Source organism: Augochlora pura, chromosome 4 (genome assembly GCF_028453695.1).
Source record: "Augochlora pura isolate Apur16 chromosome 4, APUR_v2.2.1, whole genome shotgun sequence".
In the NCBI taxonomy this organism is placed as follows: domain Eukaryota; kingdom Metazoa; phylum Arthropoda; class Insecta; order Hymenoptera; family Halictidae; genus Augochlora; species Augochlora pura.
In genome coordinates, this window is record NC_135775.1 from 23,514,316 (window position 1) to 23,537,761 (window position 23,446).

The 23,446-nt window shown below is 42.3% G+C and overlaps 4 protein-coding genes across 5 annotated transcripts; all 4 read right to left on the bottom strand.

Moving 5' to 3' along the window:
- Window positions 1-4,082: 4,082 nt before the first annotated feature.
- On the bottom strand, window positions 4,083-13,647 carry LOC144468984 (multiple inositol polyphosphate phosphatase 1). Of its 2 annotated transcripts, none has more exons than XM_078178817.1 (9): window positions 13,061-13,647; window positions 9,799-9,997; window positions 8,999-9,130; window positions 7,648-7,835; window positions 7,467-7,577; window positions 7,226-7,370; window positions 6,466-6,676; window positions 5,963-6,172; window positions 4,083-5,253 (listed from the first exon to the last, which is right to left on the bottom strand). In XM_078178817.1, exons 2-9 carry the CDS (start codon window positions 9,977-9,979, stop codon window positions 5,016-5,018), a joined length of 1,416 nt encoding a protein of 471 aa, XP_078034943.1. In that variant the 5' UTR covers window positions 9,980-9,997; window positions 13,061-13,647; the 3' UTR covers window positions 4,083-5,015. The 2 variants fall into 2 exon arrangements, with proteins under 2 accessions (XP_078034943.1, XP_078034944.1); XM_078178818.1 differs by lacking the exon at window positions 13,061-13,647 and adding an exon at window positions 10,258-10,359.
- Window positions 13,648-14,951: 1,304 nt separating this feature from the next.
- Window positions 14,952-18,404, bottom strand: LOC144469066 (multiple inositol polyphosphate phosphatase 1). Its single transcript, XM_078178966.1, has 9 exons — window positions 18,265-18,404; window positions 17,690-17,910; window positions 17,479-17,613; window positions 17,154-17,347; window positions 16,953-17,075; window positions 16,732-16,879; window positions 16,449-16,659; window positions 16,165-16,374; window positions 14,952-16,090 (listed from the first exon to the last, which is right to left on the bottom strand). The coding sequence occupies exons 2-9, from the start codon at window positions 17,868-17,870 to the stop codon at window positions 15,934-15,936; spliced, it is 1,359 nt and encodes a 452-aa protein (XP_078035092.1). The 5' UTR covers window positions 17,871-17,910; window positions 18,265-18,404; the 3' UTR covers window positions 14,952-15,933.
- Window positions 18,405-18,554: 150 nt separating this feature from the next.
- On the bottom strand, window positions 18,555-20,145 carry LOC144469067 (dynein light chain Tctex-type 5). The gene is made up of 3 exons (XM_078178967.1): window positions 20,008-20,145; window positions 19,732-19,925; window positions 18,555-19,678 (listed from the first exon to the last, which is right to left on the bottom strand). Exons 1-3 carry the CDS (start codon window positions 20,056-20,058, stop codon window positions 19,513-19,515), a joined length of 411 nt encoding a protein of 136 aa, XP_078035093.1. The 5' UTR covers window positions 20,059-20,145; the 3' UTR covers window positions 18,555-19,512.
- Window positions 20,146-20,774: 629 nt separating this feature from the next.
- On the bottom strand, window positions 20,775-23,262 carry LOC144468667 (uncharacterized). The gene is made up of 5 exons (XM_078178289.1): window positions 22,916-23,262; window positions 22,501-22,721; window positions 22,357-22,438; window positions 22,053-22,283; window positions 20,775-21,972 (listed from the first exon to the last, which is right to left on the bottom strand). Exons 2-5 carry the CDS (start codon window positions 22,713-22,715, stop codon window positions 21,859-21,861), a joined length of 642 nt encoding a protein of 213 aa, XP_078034415.1. The 5' UTR covers window positions 22,716-22,721; window positions 22,916-23,262; the 3' UTR covers window positions 20,775-21,858.
- Window positions 23,263-23,446: the final 184 nt, after the last annotated feature.

Consider the following 23,446-nt stretch of genomic DNA (forward strand, 5'->3'; position numbering starts at 1 on the left):
AATTGCTTGTTTCTCCCTTTCTCAGAACTATAAAACAACTGCTGGCAACTATTAACATTTTCATTCACTTTCAAAGGATCATTTCATTATTTTAATTTACTTTTTTTTCGAGTAATCTATGCTCTTACATTCCCATAAATCATTTTATAAATTCAAAAAAAAAGATAAATCGTATAGAATTTCAAATGAACACAACTTTTTCCTCGCGGCAGAAATAAATTAATAACATTGCATTTCACGAATATGCAATAAATGCAGAATTTATTGTACTTATTTATAACTTCGATTATGTAGTTATAAATAAGGCAACCGATGTTACCATACGCCTGAATAATTACGGTCGTAGGTCCGGTTAAAGGTTAACGGGCTCCTCAATAATTATGCTATAATAATACTCCTCCTCCTAACCCTTTCCTTTATCCATAACATCCGCTTTCGCGGGACGAAACGGTGAACCGGAAATAAACGATTAAATTAAATACCGCTGCTGAATTTCTTGGTACGGGACGTATTAAAAGATTCATGGGGTCGGCCTCGGTTCAAAAGCATCGACTTTTGAGAGCGACCTCTGACCTCTCTCTCTCCTACTCCTTGCCTAAGACGACATCGTCGTGTACCAAGCAGATGATTACAGAGATCAGTGAACACGTTCCCGCGATCGCGTCACTGGCTGACATCTCTTACTTCTCTGTCGTTGCCTATCGCTCAATCATCGCCTGCAATGTTACCGTCTCTTTGTAATGGTTGTTGCAACGTTACGGCAGACATTGTAAGATGATTATCCGGAGATCGATGATGCCAGATAATGGAGCACGCCTTGTCAGTTGTAAAAGGATACGAGGCAACATGGGGACAGCAATTTTGCAGCCGAATTGTTTGTCTCTAGGCTGTACAAATCAAATGAATATTAATATAATAATTAATGGAATATTTAATGGAATATTTAATTGAACCTTTCTCGAATGAGATAAAATGATGTTCTTCGTTTCGGCCAGTATATTCTTCGTCGCGTTTTTAACAAGCCGATACAGGCGACGGAGACGCGCCCGTGTTGTCTCGGGATGCTGCACCATGCCGGCAGCTTCATTACCGACCTGTTGATCGCGTTATTAATTGCAAGAGCAGTCTGCGAAAAGAACCGACGAAATCCGAGCAGCATTTCGTCGAAGTCGTATTTTAAGCAGAGGCGAAGTAAGACGTCTCTCTCCCGCGCGCAATTACGCGCCTTCGACATCGAGTTTGTTAACTGATTTTAGTTGCATAGTCTCTCAAGTCTTACCAAGTTACAATGAGGTCAAACACGCTGAGAATAAGTTGGCATTTCAAAACGGAGTTGAAACCCAAGGTGATTAAGTTCCATGATCCTAATATTAGATTATTACAATACGTATAAATACGCGTTTCTGCTCGTAAATGACGCTCGTGTCCCGTCCATTGTGACGAAACCGAACAGGGGCTCTCTCTCGTGGTCGATGGATTTTTTCACGGAACGATATTGTAGCGTTTAGCGCGGTGTTTACAGCGTCAATCTTCTTCGCGTTGGTGCGACGTCGAAAACCGACTTTTAGGTCCGTCGATCGGATGCGCAATACACCGTGTACGAAATAGAATCGAATACAGCGAATGTTTGGAAGAATTAAACGCGTCTGTGTAAACAGGATTTCCTTGCAACTTCGAACAACTGCATCGGACGAATGCACACTTGCGGGCTTGATACGCGTGGTAGATGTTCCTTTGAAATCTGTGTTGCCTCGCCGTCAATTTTTGACAGCTGCTAGAGCGATTTTATACGGTTGCATTTGCCGGTTGGATACAAAATTGAAACGTTATTACGATATCTGGTATAGGATATTGGGTGTTTAATTTAGGTTAAATTCGTTAGGCGAATTGCTTGTAGAAAGTATTGTGTTCCTTGATATTTCAATGTTGAGAGATTTCGATATTTTCATTTTCCAATATCTCATATTTCAGTATTTCTATACCACAATATTTTAATATTGTAATATTTCTATATTGCAATCTATATTTCAATATTTCAATCTATATTTTAATCTATATTATAATATTTCAATATTTCAATCTATATTTTAATCTATATTTTAATATTTCAATATTTTAATCTATATTTTAATATTTCAATATTTTAATCTATATTTTAATCTACATTTTAATATTTCAATATTTTAATCTATATTTTAATATTTCAATATTTTAATCTATATTTTAATATTTCAATATTTCGATCTTTATTTTAATATTTCAATATTTTAATCTATATTTTAATATTTCAATATTTCGATCTTTATTTTAATATTTCAATATTTATAAGACCAATATGGAGAACTCTCAGCTGTCAAATTGCCTAAATGAAAAAATAATCTTCACAGTATTGTAAAACATAGATAACAATATTTCCTGTTCGCTGTGAAACATCGGTCACTTGAACGATTAATAGAGTTTAATGAACATTTTTCGCCGGCGTGGTTCAGCGAATGACCGAGTCGTCGCCTGGGAACGCGACAAGTGCATCGTGGGAATCGAATCATTGAAATCACGTCGTACATTTGTACACATAACATTGTCAACGACCCTCTTATCTGTGCTCAATGAGCTCTTGAAGAGTAAATTGCACGACCAAAGGTTTCGCCGGCTAGAAAACTTCTTCAAGTAATTGATTTGTGGGTGTCAAGTATTTTCAATGACTCATTTCCTGCGCTGCCAGAAATAACGCTGATAGTATCAAAGTAGCCTTCATGAGATAATCCCTTGACTCAGCCGTGGATGATAGAAAAATATTCAGAACGTAGCACACATTCAACCGCGTACGTTCGCTTAAACTCGCATAATTGAATGACACTTGGAAGATGATAACGGAGACAGCCATAAACGATTTCCTAATTATCCTTTGTCAATTAATATGGAACGCTCTTGTAACTACACTTGGCAAAATAAAATTGTTTCATTGAATTAATGTTGGTAGGAATATTAATTAATATATTATGTATATGTATAGTCTATATATTACAATCAAAATGATTTGAAAATCTAAATAAACTCGACGCAACAAAACAACGTAAAAATTAAAAATGTCGGTGCATCGAGTGAACTATTAATTACAAAAAGGTGATTACCAATTTGTCATACTGGTTTTATCCACTGTAAAATTCAATGCAAATGGCCAGCGCGCGTTTAAATCAGGATTCGGGAATTCTTATCGCCGGCGCCATCTTCTGCGATTACAAAATGGTGGAAAGCGTCACCCTCGTTACAAAATTTAATTATGCAGCAGCTTTTGCGACTCCGCAGATCTCCGGCTTGTATTTCAGCCGACTATCTCGGACGTTTTCTCTCTCTCTCCGCTTTGTTTAACGCGCGTGTTCGTCCGAAAACAACGACGAGGGTTGCCGGCGTTAATTAAGAAACATCAGGCGCACGCCCAGCCGCGCGACGAATCGGAATTACTGTAAATAGCGTCGAAGGATTCTTTCGTTAAACGGTTTTCACCTGGAAACCGCGTGCAGGCGGTCCCGTCCAATTGATTCTAATTAGCAACGCCTTCAATTTCCCCGTAATTTGCACATTTAATGCAAATCTCATTGACCGTAGCCCACAATCTCGCTCGGCGGATCCTTGACGGCGCATTACGCCGACAATTATGATAATTTTATTGAGTGCAATGATTCCGTATCGACACGCAGCTTCCATGACACTTAATTGAACTCATTAACGCTACCGCGTCCCCGGGATTCGTTCATTTTAATTGCCCGAGAATAGGTCAAGGGCGCGACGCTCAATCCCGCGCGCAATTGCCCGTGCTCTTCGGTCGTGCGATCTTACCCCCTCTTTATCCTTAATTTAAATAAACTCACCTAATTAATTATTAATTCAACTCGAATCATGAACTCGACTGAATCAGAGAATTTACGTCGCTGACTTATGTCTCCACGGTTGGAGAATTTATGTCGCTGATAAAAATTAATTCACCCCCCTGGTAACCTTCCTCGTCGCGTCGCAGGTTCTCCAGTCATTTTCGAAAGGAAAATCAAGGTCGCGGAAAGTCAAACAGCAACGAACGCGCTCGATAGTGTTCCATAATAGTTTATTTGAGAATTAAATGCCACGTAGTACATACATACATGAACAGAAGTCAAGATATACGGAGGCCCCGGTGCGAAGGACTTCGGAATTCGTCAAGCGTACAGAAATAACACGTTGTCCCGTGTAGTTGCAAGTATAATATGGTATTCGTAGCGGCTCCGAAAAAAACAACGAAACGGGTCGAACGGTAAAATAAAGGAGAAAAAGAAGAAGAGAAACAATTGGAAAGCGACGACGGTGCGGTAGCGACGGTGCACTTGCTATAATATAGTTGTGCGACTACCCAATGACTCGGACGGACGTTCTCGAAGAAGATGAATGGCATAAATACTATACAACTTACTCGAGTACACTTGTATATTCGTGAGGTATAAACAAATGGGAAAATGATAGTAGTAGACAACGAGGGGAGGGGGGGGGGGGGTAAGGGAGAGGGATGCGTGTATAAATTATCGGACGCGGCTCGTCGTCGTGGACAGGACACGATTCGGAGATATTAAATATACATTTTTTTTGGCGTATCGAAAGCACTAGCGGAAACAATCGCGAGGCGTCAGAATTTGCTCGTCGTCGGAAAAAGGATGGTTGCGATGATGCTTCGCGCGATGACTGCCGCGGCGGCGATGATTCGTGCGCGAGATTCTCCGTTCTTTTTTTTTTCGGGGCGTGCTCGCGCGAGCGCTAGCTTCGCTTTGTTTAAATCAGGCGCGACGGAAGCTGCTCTCTCGTTAATCGTTAATTAATCAGCGGGATTTCAACGGCGGTGATATTTTTTTTTTTGGCGATGATTTTTTTTGGTAACATTTTGCCGGGCAGTCAACGCGTCCGCTCGATTATCGTGGTTGCCCGCCGATGACGCGGGAACGATACGGTAATCGAGTGCGCTGTATACGTATGCGCGCGGTTTACTTTAATCTCTATTTTCTAACGAAGACTAGATAGAAGCACGAAAATAGGATCAGGATAACGTTCGGCGCGTAGACGGCCACGCCGCTCTCGTTCCAGCATACGTTCAGGTTGCACTTGTTGATCACGGGGTTGAACCGCTGCTTGAAGTACTCCCAGTCGCACAGGCCGACGTCGCATCCGTCCAGCATGACTAGCTTCTCCGCCAAGTAAAACATGACCCTGTTTGGCCGACTGGCGTCGTCGCATCTGCGAATAGAAATAGATCGTTGTTGTGACCAACTGTTGTCTATTCCCCGTCCAGACGCTCGCGAATTTTAAACAACTTCCGCCGGCCGTTTCGGGACAATGACTCATTCGTCGTTTTATCGCCGGAGATTTGGAAACGCGAGACCTGCCCGACGGTCGGTAGAGCTGTCCGCCCCACCAACGGTGACCGCGTACGATCTCTGTCTGGAGTCGGCGGACAGCTATTGTGATCGTCGACGTAAGTTCGGGTCCCTTTCATTGAGGCAAGGGGCTATAATTAGGACGGGTTACAAAAATGATCGCGAAACGAATTGAACACTTTTCTGAAGATATTAACAAGGGTAGCTTCGTTCTAACTGTCGAAGTGGGAGATTTTTCTGCAGCTCGAATGGGTAGCTTTTTTGCTAGCTGCAATTTGATAGCTTGCAATTTTAGAATTCGCAATTTGGACGCGTTAATTATTTCGAAGCATTTTTAAACATTCTCGCGTATTTAGAAAAGTATTATCGAAGTAATTAATAGACTGCGGATTTTTATGACAGAAATGAGTATGATGTAAATTAGTGGAAAAAGATTAAAATGATTATAGCTGGAGGAGAAATTTGTTCCTGCCTCCTGTCTCTCGCTATTGTTGCAGGCAACTTTTATGCCGCATAGAGATCCGCAGTTTGATAATTTAATGCGAAAGTATAGTCTTCTTAAAGCTCACTTGTAAAACACCGCGACGAGGTTCGCGGCGAAGGGCGAAATGAAGGAGGTCCGCCATTGACGTTTCGCCATGCTGTCGTAGTTGTAGGCCGTCAGTTTCGATTGGTCTTTGTTTATGTTCAGCGTGGCGAGCAGATTCTGCAGACTTATGATGTCGGAGAAGTAGAACACGCCCTTAGGCTCCAGCGATTCCGTGTCTTTCTCCACTTTCCTGAAAGGAAATCCGCAAGCATCGTTAAACGGCAAAGGTTGCAAGCGCTGCCGCTGGGGTGGTGAGGCAACCGGCGCATCCTGTGCGGCATAGTAACGCAACTAGGATGTCGAACGTATCTCGGAGCGACGCGAGTCCTCGCGAAAGACGGACAAGGTGGATGCTCGAGGCCGAATCATCGTTCGGAAAGGTACGCGCGCTCGCGTCGCGACATATCTGGTTGCGCAACTAGGAGATCGGAACGAGGTCCGCCAGCCAAAGGGCGCGCTTTAGAAAGGCTTTAACGAAATTACCAAAAGTGATTCATCATGTCTTGCAAAAGCGTACATCCTAAGTGCGCATTGATTTCACGTCCATATCCGGCTTTGTAATAGTAGTAGAGATCCTCGCGATACTCCAGCACGCGGAGCTCCTCTTTGTTGAAAACGGCACACCACGGCGATAGTTGCGTCACCGTCCAAGACTTTTCGTAACGGCACATGTCGTACATCGTTAGGATCGTTCCTGCAAAACTCGCGCGGATATTAGAAAACCGGCGGCGGCGGCCTGATAGAAACTGTACGAGCGTCCGAGGCGTCGGCACACGCCATCGGAAATTCGTTAAGCCGTTGCGCAGCGCGGAATTTTTATGCCGATCGGCGAAATTGCGATTTTAACTGCTGCCGATAAATCGTACAGTTTTCACTCTTTGCGCGATCTGCTAATTTTATGGATCGTCCGTGGAATAAAAATTCCTGCTGCAACTATGGAACGAACGTCGACACTTTGCGAAGATTCATCTACGATTTTCCAATAAACCTATAAACTATTATTATATAAAAATTAGCCGTATTAATTCAAAATAGTTTCTTTAAATTTTTTAATCGTTTTTAGACAGTCGCGAACGAATTGTTTTCCGAACGCTCCAATGAGGAACGATCGAGCCTCGTCACCGAGGAATTCGTCGCGTTCCCTGACCAGAGTCACTTAAAAAGTTCAATAACCATCGCCGGGCAAAGTGTTGACATTCCTCGTTGCGCAACGATTATTTGCAGCGGCATGTACGGCGCTCACGTTTCGGGATATGGTAGAGGAAGCCAAGACGCCTGCTGACGTTCTGTATGAGGCTCTGGAACTGCGGCTCCTCTTCAAATTTGCTGACCTCCTCGGTGGAGACGTTGTTGAACTCGTTGTTCCACACGTTGCAGGTTCTATAAGCCTGGGAGAGGAAAGTCAGCGTGGAATTTTTCCGAGCGACGTTCCGCGGCGAATTGGCAGACGTATATTATCGTCTCTAACGATCTCAATTACTTACGGTCAGCAGCGTGTCGTTTACAGGAAGCTCTTCGCCGAGCAACGTTGCGCCCTCGCCGAACAGTCCCTTGACGAACTGGTCCATGCTGGCGCGGCCCTCCGCGGTTTTGAACTTCGAACAGAGAAAACAACGGCCGGTCAGAACGCCGGGTTTCGTTTCGCGATTAGATCCGATCGAATACCAAGTAATTGTCCGTCTCGACGTTTTCCGGTTGCAAAAGGTGAGGGTAGTTGCTTTGCAATCGTCCCGCGAGCAGCTTCATGTCCTCGACGCCCTGCGGTGTCAAAACTTCCGCCCTCTCCACCATGAGGTAATCGTTCGGCTTCCATCTTTTCAAGTTCTCCAGGTCCCGTTCGCACAAGTGGCCGTCTGCGAACGCAAAATCACGATGGACGCGACACGACCAATTGCGAAACATCTGTACGGACGCGATCGGACGGATCGGCTGCGTGTGCGAAACCGGCGCTCGCTGCAATTAAGTTCCGCGTCCCGATGAAAACCGTTCGACCGGTCAATTAAATTGTCCGCGAGCACGTTCCGGTGCCAGCTGGATCCAATTTTGCTACCGATCCCGCTGTCCCGATAAAAACTATTTATTCAATCAGTTATGGCGGCGACAACTCGTTCTGGTAGCAGCTAGATAACACCGCTGCGGTACCCGCGTTCGCGAAAACAATTTGCACGATCGATTATAGCTTGATCGTTTATTGCTACAGTGGGGCCAGTTACGAATTTATCGTGACAAGTGACAGTTTTTTTTTCTATCAGTCTCCTGGCAATTTATATACAGGATGAGTCATTTAACTCTTCATCATAGACATCATGCGATTCGAAAGTCTATCGAATAAAAGAAGTTACTACTAAAAATCTACCCTTAAGAAATTCTGCACCCTTCAATTTTAATAATTTTATTATTCTGTATTTATTATTACTCAGCATCGTGCGATGAGATCATCGAACGATCGTCTCTCATCGGTGTGATTTTCAACTTTCTCGTGCAGCCTGCCGATGCAGCTAATTTCGTGCTCGGTGTCTAGCGGTCGGGTTACTATGGACACGTCGCGCATCGTGCACACGCACACACGGCGAGAACTACCCCGCGGAAAGTGTGACACCAGAAGGCTCGTTCCAATTTCGAAAGGTAAGTTCACGGAATCGATAAATCTAAGGTACACGGTACCCGTGAACGGCGGAGCGTGTATTGATCAACACGCGAAACGACGCGGCGGCGAAAGATCGATACGAAAAAGTGTCAATGACCTGAATTAGCTTGCGGTCTCTCTGGTCTACCCGCGCCGCGCCACGTTCAACGGAACAGAACTTTCCCCTCCGTTGTTCTTTAGACTGGGAACTGTCGGAACGATGTCACCCGGTTCGAACGAGACCGCGAATAAATTATCAGCAACGACCTGGTCTCGCAGCTGGTCAAACGTTCGCCGGCTTAACCATTCGCCGGGTTGAACGTTCGCCGAGCTTCTCAGAGGCTATACCGCGATTCCTCGAACCAGGGAACAGAGGAGATTTATACTCACTGCCGCGGGACTCGTGATTGTTGATTATCTGGCTCTGCACTTCCGTTAACGAAAGCATCTCGCTGATCTCCGACCTCGACGCGCACCGTGTCCCATGCGTAGCCAGCACCCAAACCTGCTCCGCTTCGCAATCTACGGATGGAATTGCAGTTCAGTATCGTGGATCTTCGGAAGGCTGGTCCAACAACTCGGACAGTAAATCGATCTTACACTTGCGCCACGATCGATTGCGAAACCGTGCGAAATTGTTCTAATTACTCGTCGCTCGACGCATGACTCATGAATAAAAAGCAGATTAAATTAAGCAGTAACATCATTTAAATTTTCTTCCAATCGAGTTCTTTTAATCTCCGCTAATTTATGTTCCACTTGTCGCTTATTCTATCATCATTATTTCACTGATTCGCAATCGTTCTCAGCCCATCGATCATTCGACAGTTCTTGCGGCGCGACTTGGAAACATGTCATTTATATTAGCATTTCGTTGATATGCGCGAGCATTTATCAACGCGTCGTTGGCCGGTGTTTTACGACGGTTAACAACACAAGTTGACTCCTGACCGATCAGCGGAGTGTCAACGTGTGTTAGTAGCATTGTCTTTGATCATTTTTTAACACGATGGCAATAATAACGATCGAGAAATATCGATCGCAACGATACGAGTTTCCAGAGAACAGCGAACAGCATTTCCATGGAAAAAGAGCATCGAACGCGACTGTTTCGCGAACGACCGATTCGATGAAGCGGAATTCGGCACCGGTGTCCGACTATTTCCGTGGCAAACTATTTATTTACTTACTTGGTACGTCTTGGAAGCGGGTTTTGCCGGCGTGGACGAAGTGGTAGGCTGTTTTGGTGGCCATGTACAGGTACGGGTCGTTCTCCTCGGCGAAACAGTAGTCGGAGTCGCGGGTGTACGCGAGATTCGCCAGAACGACCAGCAGGAACAGGGACAGGGACAGGTTCATTTTGATAGTCATCGTTGCGTGTCTGAAACGCTGTAAACGGAAAAAGACATAGAGAGATAAAAGGATAGAGAGAGAGAGAGAGAGATTTATTAAAAATCGAGCGGAGCTTTCCGCCGACAGGCCGGTGCATCGACGTCGCATTTTTCTTTCCGAAAGAACGATCCGGTTTTACTGGTAGCCGTCGCGCAAACTCTCGCGGCCCATAGAATTTTACGATCGCATAAAGCGCGCTGCAGCCTCGTCTCTTTCCCGCTCTCTAAAACCCGGCTGCACAGTCAAGTTAAACCTACATTTTCCTGCGCTGATGTCACATGCTCCTTCACCCGGCGCCGCGCCGCGCCGCGAATCGCGACCGGCCGAACGCGTGTCTTATGTAACCGCGAAAGGATATTTATCCATTTAGCGTAACGGATAGAGAAAAAAAGAAACACGAACGAACGAACGGAAAAAAAGAAGAGTGGAAGGATAAAGAGGAAAATTATCCTTTCGTCCTTCGGGCTTATGTAATCGATAAATCCCGAGATATGTGGGCAGCCGGTATGATGTCACGTCCTTCGGTCACAACATCGTCGCCGATGTCGCACATGCCCCGGGGGAGCAATTTACCAATCAAATTGTTAATAACAATCCCGTGACCCGGCCGCGAACTGGAACCACGGTGGCCGGCGCGAACCGCGGCTCCCTGTAAACAAATTGGTGAGAGCCGCCGTGGAACCGCGGCGAGCCGGTTCGCGGGTTACTGCGCCGCTGCGCTGGTGCAGTTTACGGTGCGCCAAGGTTAAGGATAGAGACGAGAGAAATATGCGAGCGAACGTGAAAGTGCGGAGATGTGCGCGCCGGCCGGATTACGAGCACAGGCCAGGACCGGCTTGCATAATTCCCGGGATAGTGCGCGAGAAAAACAGGTTCCGCGCGAGGAGCTAGACAGTTCGCGACGCGATTATTAAGTTCGCAACCGGACCGAATTCTACGGCGACGTTCGCCTGCCTCTTATCGGGGGTGGGGGGGTGCCCGAACGCCTCGCGACGCTTGCTAATAGTTTACGTGACTTCTGCTAAAAGTTTACGTGACTCCTGCTAAAACCGCAAATTCGAGCCTGAGAAATTAACACCCGTCGCCGGCTGGCACCGGTTAGAACGAATTTATCTCTGTTAGAGCGTTTTCTCTTTGGAGAACGCTTTTAAGATTTCACCGTGAAATACGACACCGAAAACGTTACTTTATTATTTGCAAAAATATGTTTTGTTGGACACGGTGACTGGTTTGTAAAAGTATTTGCTGCGGAGAAATTTTTATGGTTCTTCCTTTTAAGACTTCTTTAAAAGGGGGGGAACGGGTGCTTTACGATCCGTATGATCGTCAGAATAGGATTCCTGAATAATGGCGGCCGATGTGGAATATCTTTTCGAAAATAATCCCGAGGGAAATCGTCAGATTCTGCGCGCCATAAAACGTTAATCCCCAGTCGTTTGCAAACGAGGATTATTTTAGAATATTATCTGTTAAACTAGCTCTCGTGACTGAAAGAAATGGCGAGGAAATGCGCTAATCGAGACAACAAGAACTTCTAACGAATTAAAAATCGGTATTAATTTAATAGCTTATTACAATTTGCTATAAATACCTTGTAGATTTTTGTCTTAAAAAAACTCAAATAATACCATCGAATCCTTGCGATGTAGAGAATTTTTTTTCGCAACCGCGACGGCCGTTGAAAAAAGAGAAACCGTCGTTATTTTTCGGCGAAGTGTACGAAAGCGTGGAGGTATAAATAATCGCGCTAATTGCCCGAGCGACGAGACTGAAATTCGCGGAGCAGTCAATTCGTCGCGAAGGCGGACCGAGCGCGGTTGGTAAAGAACAATCCGGCGAGCAAGTATCGCCGTGGATAGCGTAATGGGCAGTTGCTCGATTAGCAAAACCTTCTCCGAGTCTAATAAGTCTACTTGGCCTACTTATTGTTAATGCCCCGTGTCCGCAAGTGACGACTGCCGTGTAAACTTGGATAGCGATCTGATTTTACCGCGAACGCTCGACGGATTTTACGGTCCGCGTTTCCCCACCGGGCCAATAAAAAGGATCGCGCGAACGATCTTCCGTCGACGACCGCGTCCATCGTTCGTTCGCAACGATCGATACCACCATCGGACCACGCTCGCGTTATATATCCGAGAAAATCGAGGCATTTCGAACGGGCGGGCGCGGCGTCTCGCGTTCCCTTCGACATCGCCATCAGCTTAATGGGACTCTGTTTTCTGTTTACCCCGGCGTTGCCGTAATGAATCATCTCCCGTGTCACGGGGAAGAACAGAACAATCTACTATCGCGCAATAAAGAACGGCCGTACGGTAATCTGTACTTGATAATTGAGAACACAAGTAGGACGGCGACGTCACGCTCGGCGATCCCTGCCGTCCGGCAATTCAACGGGTTTTAATTATTCGCCGGACGGTTTATTTATTCAAATGAAATTCCTCCCGAACGCGTAATCGTGGCTCGATCGACGAAAAAAAAAAAAGAGAAAAAGTTGAATGAAAACGGCTTTTATTGCGACAATGCTCCCCCTTTCGAACCGGGACCGTTCCGACCTGCCTCAAACCGTCGCCGCCTCCCCGTTGACGAACGCTCGTTCGTTAACATTGTTTCTTCGGAAATTCCGATGCGACGAACCGAGCGCGCGGGCCCGGTCTTAACGGATCGGCGACGATGCTCGTCGATATTGTAATACCTCGTATGGATCACACCGATTCGGAATCAAATATTAACGCGACACAGTTCGCGGTGCCGTGCGATTAACCTGGAGGCCATTTTGAGACCGACGAAGACACTACTCCTTCGCCGAAAATACGGCAGCGTTGTTCGTTTTAAAATATATAGACGCCATAATTTCGCGATTTACTTCTCGCCGATGTTTCCTGAATTTTGTTATAATTTTTACACAAAAAATAAGCATGCGTTATTTAGAGGACCCATATTTCTTCGATGAGAAATAATCGCGAACCGCGTTCGTCTAATTGTCGATTAATATCCGCGAGGAGGCCGTCGAAGGCGGCGATCTGGTCGGTTAAAAATGAATTTCCATTGAAGAATTACCGCAATTACGATGCCCGGTATTTATCTTCACGCCCTGTTTCGGCTTGTTGCGCCGCGTCCTGGAAACAGAAGCCTCTGAAAAGAGAGAGAGTGTGTGTGTGTGTGTGCGCCCGCTTGTCGGAGCAATTAACTTTTCACTTTTTTCCTTCGCGCGACGATCCACGGAAAATCTTCCACGAGCACTCGATCACGGCCGTCGAATAGCGAGCGATAGAGAGGTGTCCCCCTTTCGATATATTACATGATCCAACGACTGGAAAAGCCGCGTGAATTGTCGCCGGGGACCGGTAGCAGGTTACCGATCGTATTTTTCCGCGGTGGACATTCGAGTGGCGCGCGAACGGGTTTTTCGAGAGTTCACTGTCCGGCGAACAGGTGTGTACGTATATAGGATCTCGGGCGATGGAGTCCAAGAAGAGAATTCGGCGTTCTGCGACACACGCGTTTAGACACCGTCGCGGATCCGAGTGAACCGTGAAATGAACGCGAAGCTACACAGAGCGTACTGTCCTCTCTCGTCTGTATGCCGATCGCGACCACCTTTCGAGGCGGCAGCTTGTGTGGCACTGCCGTAAGGTCGACGAGCTTCGCTGGTTCGCAGCGTATACTGTGTGGAAAAGTCATATAGTCCCGACGATAGAGTCCCCCCTGAATAGTGTATTACGGATTGCGCGGCCTTTGATCCTTTCCTGGTACCGCACGGTGTTTCGTGAGTTCCATAAAATTGCGAAGGTTCGTTACCTCGAGCATCGATCGATAATGGGGGTAGGTGGAAACAGGACCCTCCCCTCTCTCCTGTGTGTGTGTGTGTGTTGCGTTCGAACCGGTCGTTAGGGACACCTATTCTTTTGTTCAACGACGAAAAACACGCGACCCGATTATGATAACGCGGAAAGAAAACGTTTCGCCCAGCCAACGCGAACCGAGATCATCGGCCAGATTTTGCCGAAGGTCGCCGACGTTTCAACCCCCCCGTCGATGGCCGGAGTGGGTTCGTCGGGATCGAAAATTTTCTTCATTTTTTTCAGGGACGTGAAAATCGAAGGAATCTTTATCCGCTCGATATTTTCACGAATTTTATAGAATTGTAGAGTCTTCGAAATCGTGAAAGGAATTTTGCCAAAATCGTATTCGATAAAGGAATAAGTTTTTTTAATTAAACGCTGCGATTGTCATAGGATTTATAAGATTAAAAGTAAAATTTAAATTTAATAATAATAATTAAAATAGTTATATTTTTGGGGTTCTCCTGGTGTCATTGCTGCTGAAACTGAAATTTTTGTATGGTTTTGTACTATAAATTGGAAATATCCAAGACAATTAGAAATGCGTGGGTGGATCGGTAAAAGTGGTCGTGAATTTTTCAAATATACGCAGCAACATAGAACGATTGGCATATTCAAATCGCGGTGATCATCTTCAGTGTTACCTAATCAATTATTTAAGACGGCACTAAAATGTCCCGTTAAATCCAGCAACTCGTCACTGTGATTTTTGTTCTATGACGTAAGCAGTTGCAATCATCCATCCTTCCTCTATTGCAAGGGAATTGCTATGCTGCTCTTGTTATGGAATTCTTCCACACCTTCTGAAGCCTTCGTGCATACCTTGCAATTATTACTGGATACGGAATTATTTTTTAAAAATAGCATTTGTAGAAGCCATTAAAATGTTCAATATTTCTATAATTTCATAAATCGTTCTATGTAGATTTTAAAATAATTATTAATATTTATCGGTGCATTATAAAATGTATTTGCATTTTATGCGAAACACTAACATCTTTCCAAAATCGTCAAAGTTTAGATTCAAATTAAATTGAATATTATATTTTTATTTCAATGCACCGCTCGTTGTCGAAATTTCTTTAACTTCACTTGTAAAATTAAAGTCTGCAAGAATTAATAAAATATATTCTCCAATAAAATTCAGAATGTCACGCTCGGATTTACAACAATATTTTCGAGTATATCTCCCCGATCGCGGCAATCATTCGTCACGGAAGTTCAGGTGGCACTGACATAAGGTCGTCATGCTTCGATGCGTCGCACCTGAACATTCTATGCAATCGGTGCACTGTTAAGACTATAATGCGACTGTTCCCTGCAATTGAAGAGACCGCTGCAATGGCATCATACAATTCGCAATGAAATAATATCAACACTGCCACAATAAAATTGAATCAAGCCAGAGCAACGCGAACAATTCCTAATAAATTAATTCCCGCCACCATTGTCCAACTATTCCCAACGATTCGAATTATTTAACAACTATAAATATATCTCCACAACAGTATATTCAAGTCCGAGTACATAAATAAATCAGAAATGATTTCTGCGTTCACATCGTGATTGAACGATCAATTAATTTCGGTCGGACGACAGTTAGCAACGAATTAGGCGCATGAGATAATATTTATATATTAACTGCCGCATCAATTCCATGTGACGTTGTTAAACTATAATATGTTAGGCGTATAAAGATCATCGTTTATCACGCCAGCTTATGTGACAGTAATATAAGGCCGTCGAGCGTCGCTGCCTTCAAACATGCGCACACATGAATCAGACATTTTATGACACCTTAATTTCTTCGTCACAATCGCTGACAAAGGCACACTTGACGTGCTCGGTAACCACTTTAAGCCGGCCGGTTTTTGTTGTCACCTAACTGGAACTTCGCACGTAATTTGCGTTCGAATGATTTTAAGTGGACTCGACCGTGAAAATGGTCAAGCTCCGTGAAACAGTTTCGCCTTTCTCCAACGTATGCGCGTTTTATTCTCTACGTAAGTACACTGGTCAAATACTAAATATAAAAATGAAACGGAAGAAATAGGGAACGTGTGCGACGGCTCGAGATCGATCCGTCTGTTACTCGCCGACTTGGCAGAAATCTATATTGCAGTTGAATCCTGGTGTCTTCAGCTTGTTCTTCAGGAATTCCCAATCGCAGACACCTTGCTCGCAACCTTCCAACTCCAGGGGTTTCTCGTTCAGGTAGAATCGAACCTTGTTCGCGGAATCGCATCTGGAATTGACAAATTATCGTAAAGTATACAAGCCGGCGTTTGTTATTTCGTCTGAGAAATGGCAAATGTAGACCTGTAGAAAACAGCCGCGAGGTTCGCGGCGAATGGAGCCAGATAGGAGGTCCGCCATTTTCTGTCCTGCTTGGCCTCGTAATTCGAGGCTGTCAAAGGTGTCGAGTCCTCGGCGACTCCCAACGTCGTCAGGAACAGCTGCAGCATGGAACTGTGAGTGAAGTAGAACACGCCCTGCTGTTCATCCTTCGCGTCACGGTTCTCCAGTTTCCTGAAACATTCGCGCGACGTTATCGAGCGGTGTCCTCGAGATGATAGAGGCACAACTTGGATCATAGAACCGACGAGAAATGCTGGAACATGTCCTGCAACGGTTGACAGCCGACCCTGGGACTCATCGGTTGCCCGTAGCTGCTGTGAGTGTAGTAATGAAGGTCCTCCTCGTACTCGAACACTTTTAGGGACTCCTCCGTGAAGGCTGCGCACCAAGGAGACAACTTTCCAACGGACCAGGCTCTCTCGAACACGCAGGCAGTGTACATCGTGAGCACGGACTCTGCGAAACGCGAACCGATTAATCAGGACCGTCGACCGATCGTGTGAAAATTCTCGTTAAGGGAAACCTCACGGAATGGGAGATCCTCGTTGAAGCCGAGTCTCTGGCTAACATCGTGGGTCACCTGACCAAACTCGGATCCGTTCAGGAATTTATTGACCTCGGCGTCGGTCGTCTTATTTTTCATCAGCGCCACCCAAGGCTTGCAGATCTTGTAAAGCTGCGGACAAACGATACACGACGTTATAAAACGAACGACACCAACCGGCGACTTTAATTTCTCTTTCTCAGACCCTGAGCAACGTATCCTGTTCCAGCGGCACCACTTCCGTATTGTTGAGTGACACGTTGCCGAACGCTCCTTTGATGAAATACTTCATGCTCGCCACAGTTCGCTGCATGTCCGTTGATCTGAACTGCATAAAAATAGCCGCGACAATCGGTACAATCCTTGATACGCGATTAGAATAATCGAGCGTGGATGATCAGTTTACCTTGTACCTATCCAACGGCAGATAATCTGGAACGGGTTGCAAAAGTTGCGGGAAATATTGCTTGAACCGCGCTCCGAGCGACTTCAAATCCATCTCGCCTTGCTTCGTCAAGTACTTCGACGTGTCCTCGCTCAGATTAGGATCTATTTCCCAGCCTTTCAGATTCTCAAGATCGTCGCGGCATAAACGGCCTCCTACAAGCGAGCGGGAAAATTATTTAGCGCCGGGAATACCGAGAACCAGTAAAAAAAGAGATCTCCTTTACAATTCCAATTTCGCGTGACATAACCGCCCATTATGCTCGGCGCCGCCAGACTTTACTCACTTCCGTGTTCCTCGTGATTTTTTAGGATCTTCCGTTGCAGTTTCGGCAACAGTTTCTTCATGTGTTTGATCTCGCTTTTCCCGGAGTAGCGTGTACCGTGTCTGAACAACATCCAAATCTGCACCGGTTCGCAGTCTACAATGAAAACGTACGGTGAAAATTACGCGTAGATTATAATTGCTCTAATAAGTATGGGACGGTGATTGCTCACTTGGCACGGACGTGTTCCTTATGAGATTGTGCGAGATTTCATAAGCGGTTTTGGTGCCTGCCAGCAAGTACGCTTGCGGATCATCGGAGTAGCAATAATCGTTCCCAGGATCGCTCGAAACGAATCGATCCCCGACAGATACGAGGACGATCAGTATTGCGAACACTGTTGTGTCAAACATTTCTCTATCGACTGCTGTTATCTTCTTCTCGGTGAAGTAGCTGCGATTAAAACATGGGATATGAGGAAAATGCGAGCCGCGGTGGCGGAAATCTCTTGCTAAATAAATCCGCTGCGAAACCGCTGAATAACCTTGCCGCAATCTACGCTTCGTATGTTTTAAACGTGACGTTGAATCCTTTTTCGAAAAGCGTAATTTTTTACTAAAAGCATAAATGAATTCGTCAGTTGGATCATTTGACTTTTATTCGAAAGTGTCGCGAATTGTTCGAAGTTGTTCAATTTGATATATTATGCGTCGCGCGTGTTGCAGGCGCGGTGATTCAACGGAGAATGTAATTTCTACGTGATTATTTTATCGGAACAATTATGTTTATTATAAGATACAGACTTACCCACGCGCGTCCACGGAGACGAATGATCGAACACTGTTTGCTGGACTGCCTCGGTGTCCCGTTCGATTTAAAGATAAAAATGTTAATGACTGCTCGCCATACCTCTTTTATAGGAACAAACACACAGAGAAACCGGGGGTACACTTGCGGGTGTGCGTACATTCGAGAGTCGCCGCCGGCGTTAATGATTAATAGAGACGGCTGAAATATTTTCGAGCATAAATTATAATTTATAACGAGCACACACTGCGTGGCTAGGCGGGCACCGACGAACAATGATTATTAGTTTTCGTTAACCGGTTACCAGACGTAATACGCATGGGGGAATCCTTGAAATCCGGATGATTAAACGAACATTAATTTATAACTGTTAACGATGTTTGAATAGTTAAACAAACAATTACCGGTTTTGTACATTTATTTAACATGTACGATGGCTATTAATAGACAGCGTATCTTGTGGATTTGAGAGAAATAAACGACACATAAAATAGCGAGAACAATAGAAGGGATTCGCGGTTTGAATAATTAATTAATGATACGTTTCAAACATTTTAAAATGTTTAGAAGCTGAAATGAATTTCTGTTCTAACTCCGTCTAATTACAATTAATGAAAAACATTTCTATTTTGCATAAGTGGAGTACTATTTGTCTTCGAAAAATAAGGATTCGTTTTAATTTACATCGTTCAACATCGACGTTAATTAAATGGTGTTTGAAGACAGTGTTAACGTAATTATTGTTACAGGCATGGTAATTTATTCGGTGTTAACGTCACAAGAGCGTAGCTTGGTTGGCGCGTGTAGTGCCTTCGTAACAGAAATTTTGACAGTGCGTCAATTAAACAAAGTCTTCTTTCAATACGTTACACAGTTTTGATGGTATAGGAAACAAAATATATGGTAAATTGAAAATCGCGGAGTAACACGTATGGCTTAATAACAGCGTACGCAAACCTGTTGAATGTTGCTACATATATATGCAGCAACTGTATATGCATATCTATCTCATATGTTATCTGTAAATTTAGTATGCTGTTCACGTGTTATCGAAAACACCTGGAAAACTGTTTAAATTATATAACAATTTGTAGAAAGAACGCATTTCCTTTTGCTTTGACGTATCTTACATTTACAGGATTAGATAAAGAATTAGAATTTAAATGATCACAATGATCGTTACATGATTTCATGGTAGAATTGTAATACGTGATTAACATATCATGAATTCATGATGGCAATACTAGATTAGTCGTGATAAATGCCGAATACACAACAGTAAGCATGAAACGTTCGAGCTTCGTAAACGAATGTAGAATAATTATCCTTCTCAGAGTCCCAGAGAAATCCAAGGGAACTTTGAATAGATTGTCCTTGTTTCTCTATGATAGTCACGCTTACTACTATTTTATACCTAGAAATAACAATGTTACATTCGATCAGTTATGTTTGAAACGTAACAATTACCTGTCGAATTTGATTTTCTTAATTTTATTTCGAATGTCTGCAGCAACCGATTCGCATGCTTTCAGACAGGTCGCTGGATCGTAAGAGATGTCTTCGAGCTTATTAATCATTGTTGTCTTCACGATTCTATCCACTGGATCAACTTTGAAAGGATTATAAGCTTCCAGACGATAAGTGTTCTGATATTTTACTGGCTGCGGTAATCCAAAAATTAAAATAAAGTTTTACTAACTGTTTAAACAGTATTTCAATAACATAACACATGATCTTCCTTACCTCCATCTCATTGTCCTGATATTTATCATTTGTTTCTAATTGATGAGGCATAATATATTCATTAATTAATATTCCGTACAGTACTCTTGATCAACAATTCATAATTGTTACATTTATATTAAAAATACTTGTATTAATGGCAGGTGCGCGAAGCTGTTTTGCAGAAGAGTCGCTTGGTAACCGAAATAAATCAAACTGATTGGTCAATAATTCTAGAGAAAGTAAAAATCAATAAAATATTTCTAAATATTCAAATTTGGAACTCAGATCATTAATAAACTGTATATATTAATCTGTACCTTAAGTTATTCAAACATTTTATACTATTTTATTTGCACGATATCTATATGGCCATTTCTACTAATTATTCCAAAGAAAATCCACTCTTTTTGTACGTAATTATTGAAAGACAGTGATGCGCGTCGTTTGAATTTTTGAATTGCTTATTGCGCGCGCATGCAAAATTCAAATAGTATCGAATTAAAAAATATATCGAACTAGTTACGATTATCGAACGATGATCGCACATTTAAATTTGTGCCTTTTAACAGTGTAGTAACATGTATCGTACGCAAGAGGAATGTAAAAATTGTTTAAATAATGTAATGTTGTACTACTTCGTTAGCCGCGAGTCATAGTCTGTTAATTAAATAAAAAGCTTACTCGTATTGCAGTGGAAGCGAAAAATGAATCTGAAAGCCAATGAAGTATGAAGCCGGCGTCGTGCAAAGGTTAGCTTAATTTATTATAACATTTATTGTATTGCAGTTCATTTATTTAATGTGAAATTAAACAAAATTAGGTAAGTGTAATTGTTAAGCAAAGGTTTGCACTTAAAAGAAACTATATAGCCAATGCTAACAGTTTTTTGCAAACATAAGCTTGCGTTTTTTATACATGTAGACGTTTTTCTACATGTATTTAAGCATATGCGTAAATTACAAGCGTGAAATAATATTCATATTTTTTAATAACTGATAATGTTGTAATTATCATTTTTTATATTCGATTGCACCAGCCACACATTTGTTTATCAGTGTATAAAATTATGTACACAAGGTATTAAATAACACTTAAATATTTATATATTTTCGTTTCTTATAATAACATACTTAAACATTTATATTAATCTGATTAATTAAATAAAGTAAATTGTATATATGGTACAATGACAATTCTGCCTGCATTCTTTTATATTATAGAAATTATACGTATAATCCTGAGATTATTAATAGTTATTTCCATATAACAATATTTGAAACTTTTTGTCTTGTTCAAGTTAGCATAAATTTGGTAATGCTTCAGTTACAAATGTTATACATGTGCAACATTCATTAAAAGCAACCAATAGTACAGATGTAAATAAATTGATTTACAGTAGATTCATATTCAATGCAAATGTATAAAGTAATAATTATATAAAAAATGGTAATATTTAAACGTATCTTCAATGCAATAAGAAATCCAAGGGATTATACATTCATGCCTGAGATATAGCATTAAAAGGAAACATGAGCTTTAGTTTATTTCATATTGAATTTTTGCTGCATCATTACTAGTGATAAAATGAATTGGACAGTTTTAATGCTAAATGTAAGACACGAATGTATCTTGTTCTGTCTAATAATACTATACATTGTTAGTACTTTGACATAAATCACTTTAAATACCTAATACTCAAAATATACATTTGTGCTACTTTAGTCTACATAAAAATCAAATACTACAGACACAGTAAAAGTGTTCTGTGCCAACCGGAACCATAGCTTTTCTTATAATTAAATAATGAATATGTCTCATCACAAAATTTATAAAGATACATTTTCCAATACAGAAAATTCATTAACTTTCCTAAGATAACAATTCAACCTCAGCTTGTATGTTTTGGCGTGCTTGTTCTTCATATTTCTCGCGAAATTCCTTTGAGGCAAAAATATTTGGTATTTGCACAAAATTCTGCAGCACCTATTTTTTAAAAAGCACATATAGAAGAGTAAAGAGATTCTAGCTTTCTCCCAGAGACTCTGGTTACCAAGCAATATTACCTTCAAACGTAAAGCAGTGTACATTGGCTCACTCAGAAAAGAATATTCTCCTCGTATCTTCTCCCTGTATTCTGCATAGCTTTCTGGAGAAGATCCTAACACAGCCATATCCAAATCTAAAAAGTAATGAGCATCTTCACCACCAAAGGCACCTCCAATTTTATGAGCATCCGTACTATGCGTTGCAGCTACTTTGAGAAGTTCACTAGCTTCCTCTTTCAATTCTTCACCCTGCACAGATACAAAATTATTATCCTTGTATCAGAGAAGTTATTCTTGATCGTGTAATTAAAGAAATAGTTACAATGCTAGCTTCGTCTGCAAATGTATTAAAATGCTCTAAATTCTTGTTCTCACCATCTAAAGCTTTGGGATCGTATTCAAAGCTGTAACAGAATCAATACGTGCTTTATATTAGTTGCTCGCATTATTTTGCGAAGGTACTCACTTTTGAAAGAATAAGGCAAGAAGCACAGCTTGAGGATTCTTTAAATTATCTTTGATCTCATAGTAACAATTTAACTTCTCGCGTAGAGAGTCTAGATTATGATAGGTACGCTTTTCTTCTGAATAAACCTCCTGCAATTTTGTGAACCATGTATCACACACTTCTCTATCTAAAGATCCAGTTGCCTCTTCCCAACTTTCTTCTATTGATGCCATTTCTTTCTAAAATTATTATATTAACACTTAGCAACAACTATTTTACAAACTTTTTACCATTAAACATTTTTGCAACAAATATCTTGTTTTATTAAGGGAATGATATTTGTAACAATTGTAACTGGGGAAAGTAGTAATCGCTATTAAACAATAAAAGATTGGCGAGGGGAAGATGTTATTCTCGATTTAAACATACTCACGGTATATTAAATGAGCCAAACAATGCGGTAGTTCAACTTAGAGGTGAAAAGCAAGAAACTGTGCTTCGTAGAAAATTCTGATTACCGATACATAATGTGTCGTTGCGGGTGTCCACTGACTGAATGAATTCTACTTGATAAAATAAAGTCTGCTTCCACTTATTGATCGGATTGTGTTCGCGTTTTATCAGCGGAAATACACCGCGAATTCTAATTGCCAATGTGTGCTATTTCTTACGCGAAATGATGCTTTCAAATGGTCCGAAAAAATTTCTTATAACATTATGAAAACGTTGGAATATTTTTAAAATAAAGAAATTCAATCTTTTATAAGTCGAAAATTGCTTATAAGGAATCGTATTAAATTCGCGCCGAGTTGGTAACCCTTGTAAGACGATTGGGCTTCCCCGCGAATAGGGGTTGTCGATTACGGGAATATATTACATAATACAATCATGCTTCCCTCTGCCATTCTACAAATAAAGAACATATATTTATGTAGAACTAAAAATATTGTTGTAACATGAAATA

Coding starts and splice junctions, on each gene's coding strand:
- LOC144468984 (XM_078178817.1), bottom strand. CDS start 9,979: ATGACTATCAAAATGAACCTGTCCCTGTCCCTGTTCCTGCTGGTCGTT. Junction 7,836..8,998: donor CAATCACGAGTCCCGCGGCA/GTGAGTATAAAT, acceptor TTGCGTTCGCAG/ACGGCCACTTGTGCGAACGG. Junction 7,371..7,466: donor TAAACGACACGCTGCTGACC/GTAAGTAATTGA, acceptor TTCCTCTCCCAG/GCTTATAGAACCTGCAACGT.
- LOC144469066 (XM_078178966.1), bottom strand. CDS start 17,870: ATGTTTGACACAACAGTGTTCGCAATACTGATCGTCCTCGTATCTGTC. Junction 16,660..16,731: donor CAACGAGGATCTCCCATTCC/GTGAGGTTTCCC, acceptor CGCGTTTCGCAG/AGTCCGTGCTCACGATGTAC. Junction 16,375..16,448: donor GACATGTTCCAGCATTTCTC/GTCGGTTCTATG, acceptor CGAATGTTTCAG/GAAACTGGAGAACCGTGACG.
- LOC144469067 (XM_078178967.1), bottom strand. CDS start 20,058: ATGCCTCATCAATTAGAAACAAATGATAAATATCAGGACAATGAGATG. Junction 19,926..20,007: donor ATCAGGACAATGAGATGGAG/GTAAGGAAGATC, acceptor GGATTACCGCAG/CCAGTAAAATATCAGAACAC. Junction 19,679..19,731: donor AAGAAAATCAAATTCGACAG/GTAATTGTTACG, acceptor TGTTATTTCTAG/GTATAAAATAGTAGTAAGCG.
- LOC144468667 (XM_078178289.1), bottom strand. CDS start 22,715: ATGGCATCAATAGAAGAAAGTTGGGAAGAGGCAACTGGATCTTTAGAT. Junction 22,439..22,500: donor CTTGCCTTATTCTTTCAAAA/GTGAGTACCTTC, acceptor ATTCTGTTACAG/CTTTGAATACGATCCCAAAG. Junction 21,973..22,052: donor ACACTGCTTTACGTTTGAAG/GTAATATTGCTT, acceptor TTTAAAAAATAG/GTGCTGCAGAATTTTGTGCA.